Raw genomic sequence first — 14,856 nt, forward strand, 5'->3', positions numbered from 1 at the left:
TACAGCAATTAACTTCTGCACATTTAAAAAACAAGACAGTCATTTCATGGACATGATCTCTGCCCTCCTTTTTGGAGAATCTGGGAAGAGATATGGGCATGTTATAAGCTACTCTGATCTTTTTCTTTTATATGCAGACGATTTTCTGACCAGCGCTAAGGATGTATATCCACAGCCAAATCACAATGGGTCATTGAACTTCTGTTTGAAAATTCAAAAATCACATTCAAAGCACAATCATATCCGAATGTACAGGGGAAAATAAATATACACAACAAATCTAAAAGGGTTTACAGGCTTTTTAGATGTGTACACTTAGATGATTTCCCTTTTCGACCTCCAAGATTCCAAAAGAAATTGAAAATTTAAGAGGAAAAAAGTGCAAGCAAAACATGGTTCTATGTGAATCTGGGACACTGGAAATGTGTCTAAATATATCCTCTACAAAGAAAATGCCCAGCAGTGCTCTTGGTCACTGGACACTCTAGAGCCTTCCAGTCTACCAAAATGGGCCAATCTTTTCTTCTTCCAGATTGTTCTGTGGACAAAATGGTGGAGTAGCTGGGCATCCTAAAGGAGAGGCGGAATCTAGGCACTGAGGGCAGGGGTCCATGACCAGACTCCAGGAGGCAGCAAGCACAGAACATGTGGGTGTTCGGAGGGACAGGAAGTGGGGTGATTGAGTGGTCTGGTGGGCACCCATGTCCAGCACCATGCCTCCTCCCTCCAGCAGCTGCCCTGCACTGCTCAGTGTACCACGAAGCCCCCTCTCAGATTATGTTTCGGTGAGGATCCAGCCCATATTCAAAAGGGGGCATGAGGCGAGGGACTGGGCTGTCACCATGGTCTGGTTGGCCTTAGTCATCAGTTGCAGAATGAGCACACAGTCCAGTCAGGCCCAATGGGGCTGTGACTGGAAAGCTGGGCTCAAACTAGACTGTCTTCCCCACTAGCTTTTGGGCAGAGCCTGATTCTGCTGTCCACTCTCTTGCCCCCGGTGAGGACACTGCTCTGAGAATGGGGCCAGCAGCAGGGTGACTACTGGGAAGCCCAGAGAAACTTGATCCTTGATTGGGTTATCTAAGTCCTGGATCAAGCCATACTGAAAATCAGTCTTATCACTAGACTTATCCTTTGTCATAAGAGGCAATTCCTTTTTTTCAAAGCCACTTTGGGTTGAATTTTCTGTTACTTGAAACCACAAGACTTCAGACAAGCAGCAACTTAAATCCAAAAATACAAACTTAGAGAATGAGCAGCAGCAGATGTGGTTACATAAATGATGATGTCCCAGATCCCCAACTGATACATAGGTGAGCCAGACCCTGGGAAGCACTGTTCTGTGGCCTTCCCCAAATCTACTGGACTGGAACCTCTGGGAATGAGGCCCAGGAATCTATGCTTTTTAAAAACTCCCCTGAAGATTATTAGCATGTGCTGCCACATTTGAAAAATCACTGGCTCTACAAGATTAGAATCCTGGGCCACTGATGCCAAAAGAAGTTCTTATCATAATAGACAACCTGGAGATAAGTACTTGCCTTGCTTCATGTTTCTCATCAATACAAAATAGCTGAATACAAAAAGCAGCTGAAGCTCCTCTGTAGACCGGGCGGAAGTAGCTCGTCTCTTTAGGCAGCAAGATGGATGCCAAGCTCATATCACTGACATGGGAATCTACATTATCCACAGTGAACTCAGGACTGAGTTTTTCTATGTTCTAGAGCAAGGAGAGAAGAGGAACCAAATGGGAATCCTATTCATTCATGCTCATTTCATGGGCTCATTTCATGGGCTAGTTAGTGGCTGCATCATCTTTATATTATCCTGGTCCTAGAATAAATATGACTGCCTCACCTGAAACAAATCTTCTACAGGCAGGTCTAGTTTTAAGGAGAAGTTCTTAATGAGATATTCAGAATTTATAAAAGCATTGAAACAAGTTTTCCAACAAAGGTCAGAAAATCAAAGGTTTCAGTTGGCCTGTGATATAGGATCCACAGTTTAACTGTATCAGTGGATAGAGGTTGGAACATGCTAGTATGTATACATATTAATTCCACAAGCAAAATACCTGTTACCAAAAGTGTTCTTACTGTGATTTTTGTGCTATAAGAACCTTTGGATCTTAGGACTGCGTAAGCAGTTTGATGGAGAGGTGGAGCCCAGGAAGTCCAATTGTCTGTTGGAAAGCCACCCAGAAAGTTAGCACTGAGTCCTAGTCTCATTTTAGGGACATCTAAGAAGGTGCTATAGCTCAGTTAGAGAAAAGTCATTCATTCTGAGATGTTTCTCAGAGTTCTTTTAAATCATGCAGTAAAAATTAAAATAACAGTAGCACTAAAATCATAAAGAGAAACTCAGGGGTCTGTCGTGTCCCCCTCCCCATTGGTGAGAATATTCAGCTTTCTCATTTCTTTTGGTATTTACCTCTGTATTTCTGAATATGTGCTCATACTGCTATTTCTTAATTTACCAGTCTTTGAAATTTCCTGTTGGATACTTATGTGGTGAGTAGATGAACCCTCTTAAGGGGAAGGCATTCTTCCCCATATCCTACCCCTCAACCCCTCAATATAATTATAGCACAATAAATTAGATGTATTTACATTGTTATGAACATGTAAATAGCGTGTTGCTGATCAAAGCAGCGTAACATGACTACACTCTTACTTATATTGGGTTTGGATTTGCTCGGTTTCCTAATTTTTTTCATATGCCTTGTCAGCTTTGTCAAGCGTTTCTATCCAACTAGGTATTTGGAATAATCTGTGACTCCACTTCTCTCCCCTGCCTCTGATCTAGCCTTGTTCTCCCTGCCTGCTGTACACCTGCTCTCTTGTTTGCCACTCCTGCTCCCTAAGTTCCCAATCTTCTTGTTGTCTTTATTCATATTTATACCCTTTTATCACGGGAGCACATTTCTAGCTTCCTAAAATCAACAGTGGTTAGTAGGTAGCAAAACTCAACAACCACTGGCTAAGTGGGGCACTCTGTGGAGTGATCGGGCACAGGCCATTTTATTGGGTGATGACCTCCAGGGACAATATCTAGAGGCCTGGGGCCTGCAAGGTTTCAGGGGGAATTAAGTTCTCCAATCTCTGCATGAGTAACTGTGAGAGGCAGAATTGACCCCTAAAGATGCGCCTGGCCTAATCCCCAGAACTTGTGAATGTTGCTTCACAGGGCAACAGGGACCTCACAGACATCATTATGGCAAGGATTTTGAGGCAAGGTGATTACCTTGCATTATACGGGTGGCCGAATGCAGTCACAGGGGTCTTAGGGAGGCAGAGGGGAAAAGTCAGAGATGGGAAGATGGTGTTATCATGATGAGAAACATGCCAAGGAATGCAAGGGGCTTCTAGAAGCTGGCAAAGGCATGGGAAAGGATTCTCCCCTGGAGCCCCCAGAAGGAACAGGGCCTTGCCTGCATATGGATCTTAGAACAGTAAGACCTATTTGAGGATTTCCGACCTCCAGAACTGTAAGAAAATTAATTTATGTTGTTAAACCACTATGTTTGTGGTAATTTGCTACAGCAGTGATTAAAAAGCTAATACAAAGATCTGGCTTCTGGCATTTGGAAAACATGGTAGGAAGAGAGGGTAGGATTCCTCTGTTTGAAGTGGAGGACTCCACTTACGGTCTATTACCTGTCTTTCACTACACAGGCTTATAGGAGCAGGCTGAGCCTGAATTTGGAGCTAATTTTGTTCCATCTTTGGATCATCTGATCATTTTACTTGGGGTATAGCTAACGAGCTAAGTGCCATCTTCAGGGGATGTAGTGTCCCTGACACTCCACAGCAGACTGTCAAAACACAACCCTCCTTTCAGCCCAGTCCTTGCCCCACCTTCCACAGAAGTCCAGGTCCTCAGCCTTTTGTGGATAAATGTAGAGAAGTCACACACATGTCACTAGTCCCTCCCCTCATAATTGCACTTGACTTTCACCTCCCTCTGCTGTGCTAAGCCAGTATAAACTTCTCCATTGATTTTCTCCATTCAAAACATTTTTAAAGTGTTCATCTTCTAAATCTCCTCTTTCAGTCTCATTTTCTGTTTGGATTTGTGCCCTTTTTGTTGTTTTACTGTCATTTCAGTGGTTTTTTTCCAGAAGGGAGAGGAGATAAACATGGAAGGTCAACTCACCTTGTTGACCCAGATGCCCTCTGAATTCCAGTATGTCCAATGCACTAGGGACCATCCTGTCCCCCACCCCAACATCCCTGTTTGGGTCCCTAAATGAATGGCTACCCTCCTAGAAATACTGGAAAGAAAGCTGCTCCCTCTGCTGCATACCTCACTCTCCCCTCTCCAGGGCATGAGGAGGGATGGCCCTGTGTGGGCTTCCCCAGTAGCAAACCGAGCTGAGTTCACTGGAGAAGTGATGCCCAGAAATTCTGTGAGGTGGGTGGGGAAAGGAGGCAAGGCAACAAAGGACACCAAGGCAGGGCATTTGGCGGGGGTGTTACCATTGTGGACTCAGTCCCGCTGGGACCTCTGGGAGACTAGAGAACACATCCCAGAGCCATTACACCAAGAGGTAAAGGAGTTGGGGTACTGACTCTCCAACTGCCTGTGGCTGTTGACGGGTGGCTGCTTCCCACAGATTCTGACCTGCCTGCAGGCACAGTACCAAAGAGTGAGCCAGCATTTGAAGTCCTCGTCCTCAGGGTGCTGAGGACGGAGCAGTGCCAGAAGAATGGGGGGTGGGGGCAGAGCACATGCCAAAGCGAGATTCAGAAAAGGCACCCATGCCTGCCCAGCACATACTCTTTCCAGCTGCACATCCAGCTCCTGAGCTGCGCTTTCCCTTCCTTCACACACTTCATGGGGAGGGCAGGCCCTGCGCCAAGGGTGACGCCTGCCTACAACCAGGTGAGTACGTTAATTCACTAGGGGAAATGGGCATCCTGTTGTGTCACAGGTTCAAGCTTTGCTCTCCAGTTCAGCTTCAGCCATAATAAAGTGGCACTTTAACTCCTAGCTGACTTCTGTGTAAACTTCTTACTTGGTCAGAATGTGGAGACCAGAGGGGTGTGATATTCGCCCTCTCTTGGACTTCTAGTAACTGGGATTCATGTTCGGTGAACTTGTTCCAAGACCTCCGTGGAGGTGACTCAGCCTCCTCTTCCCTGTTCCCCTTTAATGGTTGTCTAGACCAGCTGACTTGCGCCCAGTCAGTCCACAAGAGGTGGACTAGGTGCCAACAAGAGGCACCCAGGAACCTGCTGGAAGTTTAGAACTGCACTCATCACTGTGAATGAGAATATGTGACTGAATCTTCCACTTAGGGCCTTCAAAGCCTTCCTCTACTCCTTAGGAAAAGTTCGAAATGCTGAGCAGGCCCCACAGAGCCCTGCCTATCTCTACAGGTTGCTAGCAGGAAACAGCACAGTTCACTGAAGTGGACAAAGCAGGTTGAACAGAAAAGCACATGTGAGGGTATGGGCAGGGGGAAGGGAGGCCAACGAAGGAAGGGGAAGTGCCCCAGGGATAGCAAGCCACAGAGGATGCTGTCAGGCCCTGGCCTGGATCTGTAACAGGAGCGGCTACTGGGACCTGAGGTGCACATGAATGACACCTACTATGTATACATGTGCATATGAGCAAAAATAGGATCTGAGACATACAGGTGGAGAAAACTCTTTTAAAAGTGTTTTGCCCCCCAAAAAATGTTTTCTGTCTGGACAATGGGAAGAAAAGAAAAACCCTATTGACTGAACTTGTTGTGAATAAGTGACACAGAGAGTGTAACTTCTAGATCCAAGCTGTACAAGGGATATAGAATACAGGATTAGTCCCAGGAGAGTGGAGTAGACCCTAAAAACAGTGGCAGCTGTACCTGCTAGAGAGAGGCGGGGAGGCCAGGAAAAGGAAAGAGCACGCAAAGACTCAGGTGGGGACGAGAGAACCTTGTGGGGGCCAACCGGCAGGCATGCAAGGCTCTGCCCTAACCCTACCTCCATTTCACTATTTCCACTTTGAACTGTAGATAACAGCTCCTTGGTTGCAGCTTCTTCTGTGATTCTCCTCTGCAAATGACAATGGAAAGACAGAAGAATTCGTCAGACCCACAGTGACTCAGAACCTGAGCCCTGGAAAAGCTGCCTGGGTTCACATTCTGGCTCCACTGCCTACAGGATGTATGGCATTGGGAAAGTTATGAAGCCTCAGTTTCCACATCTGCAAAAAGGGGTTGTTAAAAGGCCAAAATAAGGATAGATAAATAGATAGATAGATAGATGCTTAGCACAGTGCAGATTCCTTCTAATTCTCTGTAGATATCAGTTATTACTCCATTATTCTTATTCTTTGTAACTTGAAAGCTGCACTAGGCTTTTTTAAAAAACTGCTTTATTGAAGTATAATTGACATACAGTAAACTGCATATATTTAAAGTATACCTTTTGAGAAGTTTTGACCTATTATGTACCCATAAAAATGGCACAATAATAATTAACATATACACCACTCCTAAAAGCTTCCGTGTTTCTGTGCCTCCTTCCCACCCTGTGTCACTTTGCCAACCACAAGCAAACAATGACCTGCTTTCTGTCTCTATATATCATATGCTGAGTCTATTTCTGGATCTTCTACTCTGTCCCATTAATCTGTTTGTTGACCTTGACATCATGTCTGTCTGTTATGGCTGTCTTCATTATAAGAACTTTATAATAATAAGTCTCTAAATCAGTAGTATTAGTCTGACAATTTTGTTCTTTTTTCAAAGTTGTTTTGGCTATTCTATGTCCTTTTCATTTCCATATGAATTTTGGATTCAATTTTTCAATTTTATTAAAAATTCCTCCTGATATTTTGACTGGGATTGTAGTGATCAACTTGGGAAGAATTGAAATCTTGGCAATATTGAGTCTTTGAAACCATTTAGATGAGCTATTTCCCATTTATTTAGATCTTTCATTTTTCTCAGAAATGTTTTGTAGTTTACTTTTGTCAGATTTATCTGTAAATATTTTGTATCTTTGTACTATTGTAAATGGTATTTATTTCAATTTCTGATTGCTCATTGCTATTGTAGGGAGATAAAATTGAACTTGTAATTTTGTATATATATATCAATTTGCTAAATTAGTTGTTAGTTCTAGTAGCTGTTCTGTAGATTCTAGACAACAATGTTATCTGTGAGTAAAAGACAGTTTTAATTCTTCCTTTCCAGTCTGGGTGCCTTTTGTTTCTTTCCTGTCTTTTTGCACTGGTTTGTGCTTCCAGTGTAATTTTGAATTGAAGTGGTGAGAGCAGGCATTCTTATTTTGTTCCTGATCATGGTGGAAAAGCCTTCAGTATTTTACCACTAAGTATGATATTATCTGTAGGTTTTTCAAAAATATCTTCTATCAAATTGAAGAAGTTGTCTTCTATTACTAATTATCTGAGAATTTTTATGAGGAGTGAATGTTGCATTTTCAAATGCCTTTCCTGCCTTTATGAGATAAACATATAGATAGTCCTTTTTAGTTTGTTAATATGGTGAATTGCATTAATTGATTTCCTTATGTTAAACCAAATTTGCACTCCCAGAATAAACCCCACTTTGTCATGATGTGTTATCCCTTTTATTCATTTTATATATTGTTTTAATTTACTAAAATTTTTATTAGAATTTTCTCATCAGTGTTCATGAGTGCTATTGATCTGTAGTTTTATTTTCTTGTAATGTTGTTTGTTGTGAGAGAACATACTTTAGATGATTTGAATCCTTTAAATTCACTGAGACCTATTTTTGTAGCCCAGAATATGGTCTGCCTGATAAATGTCCTATGTGCACATGTGTTTTTTGCTCTTGTTGGGCAGAGTGTTCTGTAAATGTCCATTAGGTCAAACAGGTCAATAGTATTCTTAAAATCTTCTATATTCTTATTGATTTTCTGTCTATTTGTTCTACCAATTATTAAGAGAAGGATATTGATCTCTCCAAGTATGACTTTTAAAATTTATTTTCTTTGCAGTTCAATCAGTTTTTGCTTCATATGTTTTGAAGTTCTGCTATTAGGTATATAAATATTTTAGGATTGTTATATCTTTTTTATTTTTTTTATTCCCAGTAAAACTCCTTGTTTGGAAATTCACTTTGTCTGAAATGAATGAAGCTACTCTAGCCTTTTTATTGATAGTGTTAATATAATGTATCTTTTTGCATTCTTTTAATTTGAACCTGCTGTATCTTTATATTTAAAGTAAATTTTTGTAATCCACATAAAAGGTAGTCTTGCTTTTTAAAAATCCAATCAATATCTGCCTTATATATTCTTTAACTATAATACTTAGACCATTTACATTTAAGGTAATTATTTGATTGGTTACATTTAAGTCTGTCATCTTGCTATATATTTTCTATTTGCACCATCTGTTCTTTGTTATTTTTCCTTTTTTCCTTCTTTTGGATTAATTGTATCTTTTTATTATTCTACTTAATGCTGTAGGCTTTAGATATAATTCTGAATTCAATTTATAACTGTAGCATTTTTTTTTAGAGTTTATAGTATACATCTTTAACTTACAACAGTCTATCTTGAGGTGGCAATTATACCACTTCAGATATAGTAAAATAACTTTACAATAGCATACATTTCTCCCCTCTTGGTCTTTGTGCTATCCTTGTCATATATTTTTACATATGTTATAAGCCCCACACTGTTGTTTTTATTTTATTTAAGTAGTCAATTATCTTTTAAAGATACATAAATAATAAGAACAAAATCCTACACGTTTACCCATTTAGTCACCATTTCCAAGTGCTCTTCATTCATCTATGTTGATCCAGATTTCTACCTGATATCATTTTCCTTCTGCCTGAAGGACTTCTTTTAACATTTCTTATAGTATGGATCTTCTGGGATGAATTCTTCCACCTTTTGTGTGTAGGTAAAAGTCTTTATTTCACCCTATCTTTGAAAAACATTGCTGGTATAAAATTCTAGATTGATGGTATATTTTCTCCCAGTTTTTTAAAGATGTGACTCCACCGTCTCCTTGTTTGCATTGTTTCCAACAAGAAATCTGCTGCAATTCTTATCTTTGTTCCTCCATTCCCAATTTGTCTTTTTATCTCTATGGCTACTTTTAAGATTTTTCTCACATATTAGGTGCTTTGAAGTTATCCCACAGTTCACTGACACACTGATTGTTTTTTCTCATTTCTGCTACAAGTTCACTAATCTTTTTTTTCTGTAATGTCCAATCTTGCCAGTGTATTTTTCATGACATGAATTGTAATTTTTATCTCAAGGAGTTTTATTTGTGGTGTTTTTATATCTTCTATGCCTCTTTTAAACCAGTAGAACTTACATAGTTATAATAACTCTTTTAATATTCTTGTGTGCTAGTCTACTAGTTCAACATCTGCTTCAGATCTTGGTTAGTTTCAATTGATTGAGTTATCTCAATGTTATGCATCATATGTTTCCAGTTTTTTGAGTGTCTAGTAATTTTGACTGGATTCTAAACATTGTGATTTAACCTAGTTGGGTGTTGGATAATTTTGCATTCCTACAAATATTCTTGAAGTTTGTTCTGGGACTCAGTTAAGTTTACTTGGAAGCAGTTTGAACCTTTGTTAATTGCTCTAAAGATCTGTTAGACAGGATTGGAACAGTGTTCCCTCTAGAGCTAATTATTCCCCACTACTGATACATGACCCTTCTGTGCACTGTCCCAATGCCTTGCAAGTCATAAGGTTCTCCAGTCTGGTACATGGGAACAGGTACTATTCCCAGCCTTGCAAGGGCACTGTGCACTGTTAAGTCTAATCCTTCAGAGAGGTTCTTTTCACAGCCTAACCTTCAGGAGTTTCCTTATATGCATGCACTGATCAGTAGTCAGCTGAAAACATGAGTGACCCTCTGCTGGTGTTCAGCGTCTCTTTCTGTGGAGCTCTCTCCGTTTTCATACTCAGTCCTCCAAACCTTAGTGGCTTTAGTCTCCACGGACTTACAGATCTGTCTCAACTCAGGAAGTCCACTGGGCCCCCACTGGTTTCTCCTGCCCAGTGCTGTGGCTTGGAACTCTATCAAGGCAATAGGCCAAGGCAATTGGAGGATTCACCTGGCTTGAGTCTCATCTCTCAGGTATCACTCTCCTTCACTACCTGATAAGCAATGTCTGAAAAACTGTCATTTCATATATTTTGCCACTTTTTGGTTGTTTCAGGCAGGAAAGTAAATCTAGTCTCTGTTACTCCACCTTTGCCAGAAGCAGAAATCCCTTGCACTGTTTTTATTATTAATTCCATTCATCAGCTTCACTTCCCTCAATCTAATCCATGCCATAAAACCTTCTTTAAAAGGTTCAGATATCCCTCAGTTCCTTCTTCTGGGATATTTCGCATACTGATTTAGGCTTTCCTTTCCCCCATATCTTCAAGACTAAGGCTGTGTTTTAGTCTTTTAAGTATCCTCAGAACGTAGCAGAGTGCCTGACCACTGAGTGCCTGATGTCCTGGCAGAAACTAAATCAGCACCTGAAATACAATATCCAATCAGCTACAGGTTATGTCTTTTTGTGGTGTGGGGGATAAGGATGCATCTTCCACAGAGACAAATGCTAAAGGGTCCTCACTCCCTCCTCTTCTTATGAAGATTTTCTTTGCATGAATTGATGGGCAAAGGGAACATTGTTTTGTTTAAGGTTGGAAAAGAGAAAAAAAGAGAGCTTGGAGCTGGAGTTCAGGAAGCAGTGGCACTGCATGTGCTCCCATCCTGGGCTTAGGGATGGGTTCTTTTGGGCCCAGCTGGATGGAGGAGTCAGGAGGACCAGAAGCTGTAGGAGCTGTGTGGCAAGACACCAATCTGATGTAGGACCAGACTGACAATGTTAGCATAGAAGGTGCCCATTTGTTCTCCTCCACTCCTGCCCCACCCCTTCATCAAGGCCTTGCTCCTGAGGACACAAGGGACATTCCCTGAGGTCCTGTAGGAGCATGTGAGGACCCAGAGCCCAATACATATGTTTACATTACTGTAAACCCATCAGTGGTGAGGCTTGCACAGATGGAGTAATGGCTGGATCCTTGGGCCCACCCACCAAGTCCTATGTAATATATTACATGGATGGCATGTGGGCTTACCCCCTCTTTAGGGTAGGACAGCAGAACATGCAGAGCTCTATCAGCATCACCCTGACATCAGGAGGGTGGGGAGGCTCCTGTAGGACCAGCAGCTCTCCAGAGAGCTTTGTGGGGAGTTTGTGTAGCTTTGCAGTGCTCCCTTAAGCAAGGAAGGAAAGTTCTACCTGATGTGAGTATGTGGACAGGAAGTCTCTTTAGAAAGTTGAATTTTCTAGTTGGCTTTAAATGAAAAGCTATATCTGCCTCAGTCTCCTGAAATCAGAGAATGGGTGAGAAGGTAGAGAAGGGATGAAATTCCGTTCTGACCTGTATTTTTGAAGATAGCAGTAAGGCTCTAATTTGTTCATTATAAACACATGACCTATTTCCTCCCAGTCCATGTCTCCCTGATCTTGATGCTAATGAAGTCATTTCTGCATCACACATGAGAGCTTCTCAGATAATAACCCCAGCACTAGGAACACCCCTGGCCCTGATGGCACAAACAGCCCCCAGGCCCACGCCTGGGTCTCAGGCATGGGGGAATGATATCTGTTACCTGGATGCTTTCCACCACCTCTGGAGAGACAGGCTCCTGTGGCTCCTCAGCTTTCTGTTGGGAACCCTGGCTGCTACTCCTGAGCTCAGCATCTTTGAGAGAAAGAGAAGCATAAGGACAGAAGATAGATGATAAATATCTGCAGAACTGTAGAAAATTGAAGACAGCATGGTAATGTGTTTCAAAACTGCAGCATATCTGAAGAATTATATTGCAGAGGGCATTACCATGAAGTGGAAATAAAAGGGCCTTTGCAGCCCATCCCAATTCTGACCTCATCCACCTGATGGAGATAAGATGATGCCAGTGATGGGCCTGGGACTGGCCTGGCACCCAGAAGGCCCTTGACCTCTGCTAGTTGCTGAGCTGGTGATCCTTTCCTTAGAGCTCCCTTTGAAGTTGGCAAACAACTGGTTATGAACTCCCTGGATGGCAGACTTTGGAACAATTTTAAGATGAAATGTGGAAAAGAACACAGCCAGCTGGGTCACTGCTTTCTGAACCCCAAAGGCCAGCACAGTGAACAAATCTAACTAGGCTGAACTGTCACTTTTCTATTTTCTAAGGAAGAAGAACTGGAGCTGAGAATTGTTTTACTATATTCTGGAAAACCAATGATCAGGGTAGTGTTCATGTATTTAACCTTCACTGAAAATCACAGCAGGAAAAATCAATTTTCCATTATTTCAAAGAGCTTTTTTTCTTCTTCCTCCTTCTGCCTTTTCTGTTCTTTTACTCTGTGTGTCTTTCTCCCTACCTATTTTACTTCTGTCTCTCTATCTGTCTCTATTCCTGTCTGTCCTTCTCCCCTTCCCTCCCCATCTTCCCCACCCATACCTCCTCCTTTCAGGCTCACCCTGTGCCTAGTCTGCTGGGGGATTCTCAGCCATGACAACTGAATGCAGCATTTGGGCCTTAGCGCAGAGCATCCCTAGGATGCTCTGCCAAGGTCCTGCCCCTCTTAGAAGTGCCACTACTGATGCAACTGGGACCCTGAGCTGGCCAGACGCTCCAGAGGTGCCTCTACCATCATAGGCCTGATGTGGTGTCTTCTTGTTTCTAACCATTACTTCAGATGCTGCGGCACTAGAGGTAGCCCAGATTCTCTCTGCTTCTTCCTCGCCCCCTGTTCTTCTAGTGCCAGCTAGGGCAATAGCCCATGCAGATACCTCAATCCAAAATTCACATATTACTCATGTCCTATGCCTGCATCTGGTGAATGAAATAGAATGAAATTTTAAGAGAAAAATTAGGTGCCCAGGGAGATGTAAAGGGCATAGACAAAAAGGTGCAAAATGTTGAAGGTAGAATCACATCCCAACAAAATGTGAAGCTCTTTGGCATAAAGGACCAAAGGACTTAAAAAATACCTCTTTGAAGAAAGATGCTTTGGGAAGAAGAAAATGCATCATGTCTCTAGGTCTGAATATGTCCTTCTCCTTGCCAAAGTCTCCCAATAATCTATATGGGGTTTCTGATACTCTCATGACAACAAGAGCAACATGCATTTTAGGTTAACTTACTTTACTGCTGAGAAAAAACACACATATGGAAAAATATGTGAACTTCTACATATATCTACTGTCATATAACAACCACCCAAGTGAATAATTAAAGCATTTTCAACACCCAGAAGGTTCCCTCATGCCCGGTCCAGTCAATACACCTCTTAAAGGTAGCAGTTCTATGATCGACTCATCTTGCTCAGCAGCAAACATTTCTGAATTTAAAATATCCCACATTTCAATAAATCCATATTCTTGAGTTTTACCTTAGTTTTTAAAAAGGTAGTCTTTTCCTATTTTAAGTTTCAAATTTGAAGAACCACAAAAAAACACAATAAAAAAGTGAACAAGAAGGATTACAGATGGCGGCGTGAGAGGAGAGAGGGCTCCTTCTAAAACTGCATATAATAAGAAAATATAATTAATACAACTAATCCTGAAAGAGCAACAGGAAAAAGGGCTATAGCAGGCAGCATACACCTGGAGAAAAGAATAGACCTCACAGAAAAGGGTAACATACCAAAGCTGTGATTCAGCAGAACCCAAGCCCTTCCCCAACCCCAGCTCACTGGCAGGATGAAAAGAAATGGAGTGAGGAGCAGTGGAGACCTGGGACTGCTGAACACCTAGCTCTGGAGATCTGCTCTGTGAGCACAAACCTACATTACATGGTACTCAGGGGATTAAGGGGGTTGAAAAGCTAAGGCAGGCAGAACACCTGGAAAGACTGAGATCCCATGCACTTTTGGAAAACAGGGATCCACATCCAGCTTCTCTGGGACAAAAGAAAGGGGGACAGTCTGAGAGACTTCCTAACAGTGGGAGTGCTGCTAAAGGGTCAAGGATTGCACAGAGCTTACTGCTCAGGAGAAAGGACAGGTAGACAAAATTTTCCAGGTGTACTCTGTCCAGCAGTTTGGTAACATTCCCAATCTTTAGGCACCCCAGCACCCTGGCTGGCTATGTAGCTCCAAGGCCCCCCTCTGTGACAGCAGCCTGCTGCACCTTCCTCCCAGAAAGCCCCATCTGGCTCGCAAACCAGCAAACCCTGCCCTGGCATCAGGCCAGCCAGAGGGAAGCCCCGCCCACAGCAGCTACAAATGCAAAGCACAGACGTTTATACTTGTGTGCTCGGCCCACTGGTTCTGGCAGTGGAGACAGGCATAGCAGCTGGGAAGCAGGAAACAGCTCTTTCTTCCCCCCCAGGCACCAACACTGCTCCCCTGTGACCCCTGACATTGCTTCAGGGATTGAGCAGCTCCAGAGAGTTGAGCTTCTGGGCACTAGAGGGCACAACATACAAATATGAAATGACAAAGAAACCTGGTTCAAAGCAAAATCATACATACACCAGAAAAGAGTCAAATGAAACCAAACTCATGAATCTTCCTAAAAGAGATTTCAAAATAAAAATCATAAACATGCTCATGGAGGTACAGAAAAATATTCAATAACTCAGGAATGAATTCCAGTAAGAGATCCAATCATTATGGAACACAGTATCACAAATGAAACATACAATGAAAGGTTTTAAAAGCAAATTAGACATGGTGGAGGGGACGATAAATGAAAAAGAGAGAAGAGGAATACAAAGAAGCTAAGACACAGAGAGAAAAAAGGATCTCTAAGAATGAAAGAATATTGAGAGCACTGTGTGACGAATCCAAGTGGAACAATATTCATATTATAGGGGTACCAAAAGAAGAAGAGAGAGAAAAAGG

General features: G+C 42.1%; 1 protein-coding gene across 4 annotated transcripts in view; it reads right to left on the reverse strand.

Moving 5' to 3' along the window:
• Nucleotides 1-14,856, reverse strand: part of CFAP61 (cilia and flagella associated protein 61) — a 406,566-nt gene that overhangs the window by 220,256 nt on the left and 171,454 nt on the right. For 3 of the 4 annotated variants that reach the window (XM_057502680.1, XM_057502681.1, XM_057502683.1), the window contains exons 9-11: nucleotides 11,631-11,722; nucleotides 5,970-6,041; nucleotides 1,542-1,720 (exon numbers count right to left, since the gene is read on the reverse strand). In XM_057502680.1, coding sequence (XP_057358663.1) covers nucleotides 1,542-1,720; nucleotides 5,970-6,041; nucleotides 11,631-11,722 — 343 coding nt within the window. The remainder of the gene's footprint in view (nucleotides 1-1,541; nucleotides 1,721-5,969; nucleotides 6,042-11,630; nucleotides 11,723-14,856) is intronic. The other variant, XM_057502682.1, reaches the window with a different exon arrangement.

Source organism: Manis pentadactyla, chromosome 5 (assembly GCF_030020395.1).
Source record: "Manis pentadactyla isolate mManPen7 chromosome 5, mManPen7.hap1, whole genome shotgun sequence".
Lineage (NCBI taxonomy): Eukaryota > Metazoa > Chordata > Mammalia > Pholidota > Manidae > Manis > Manis pentadactyla.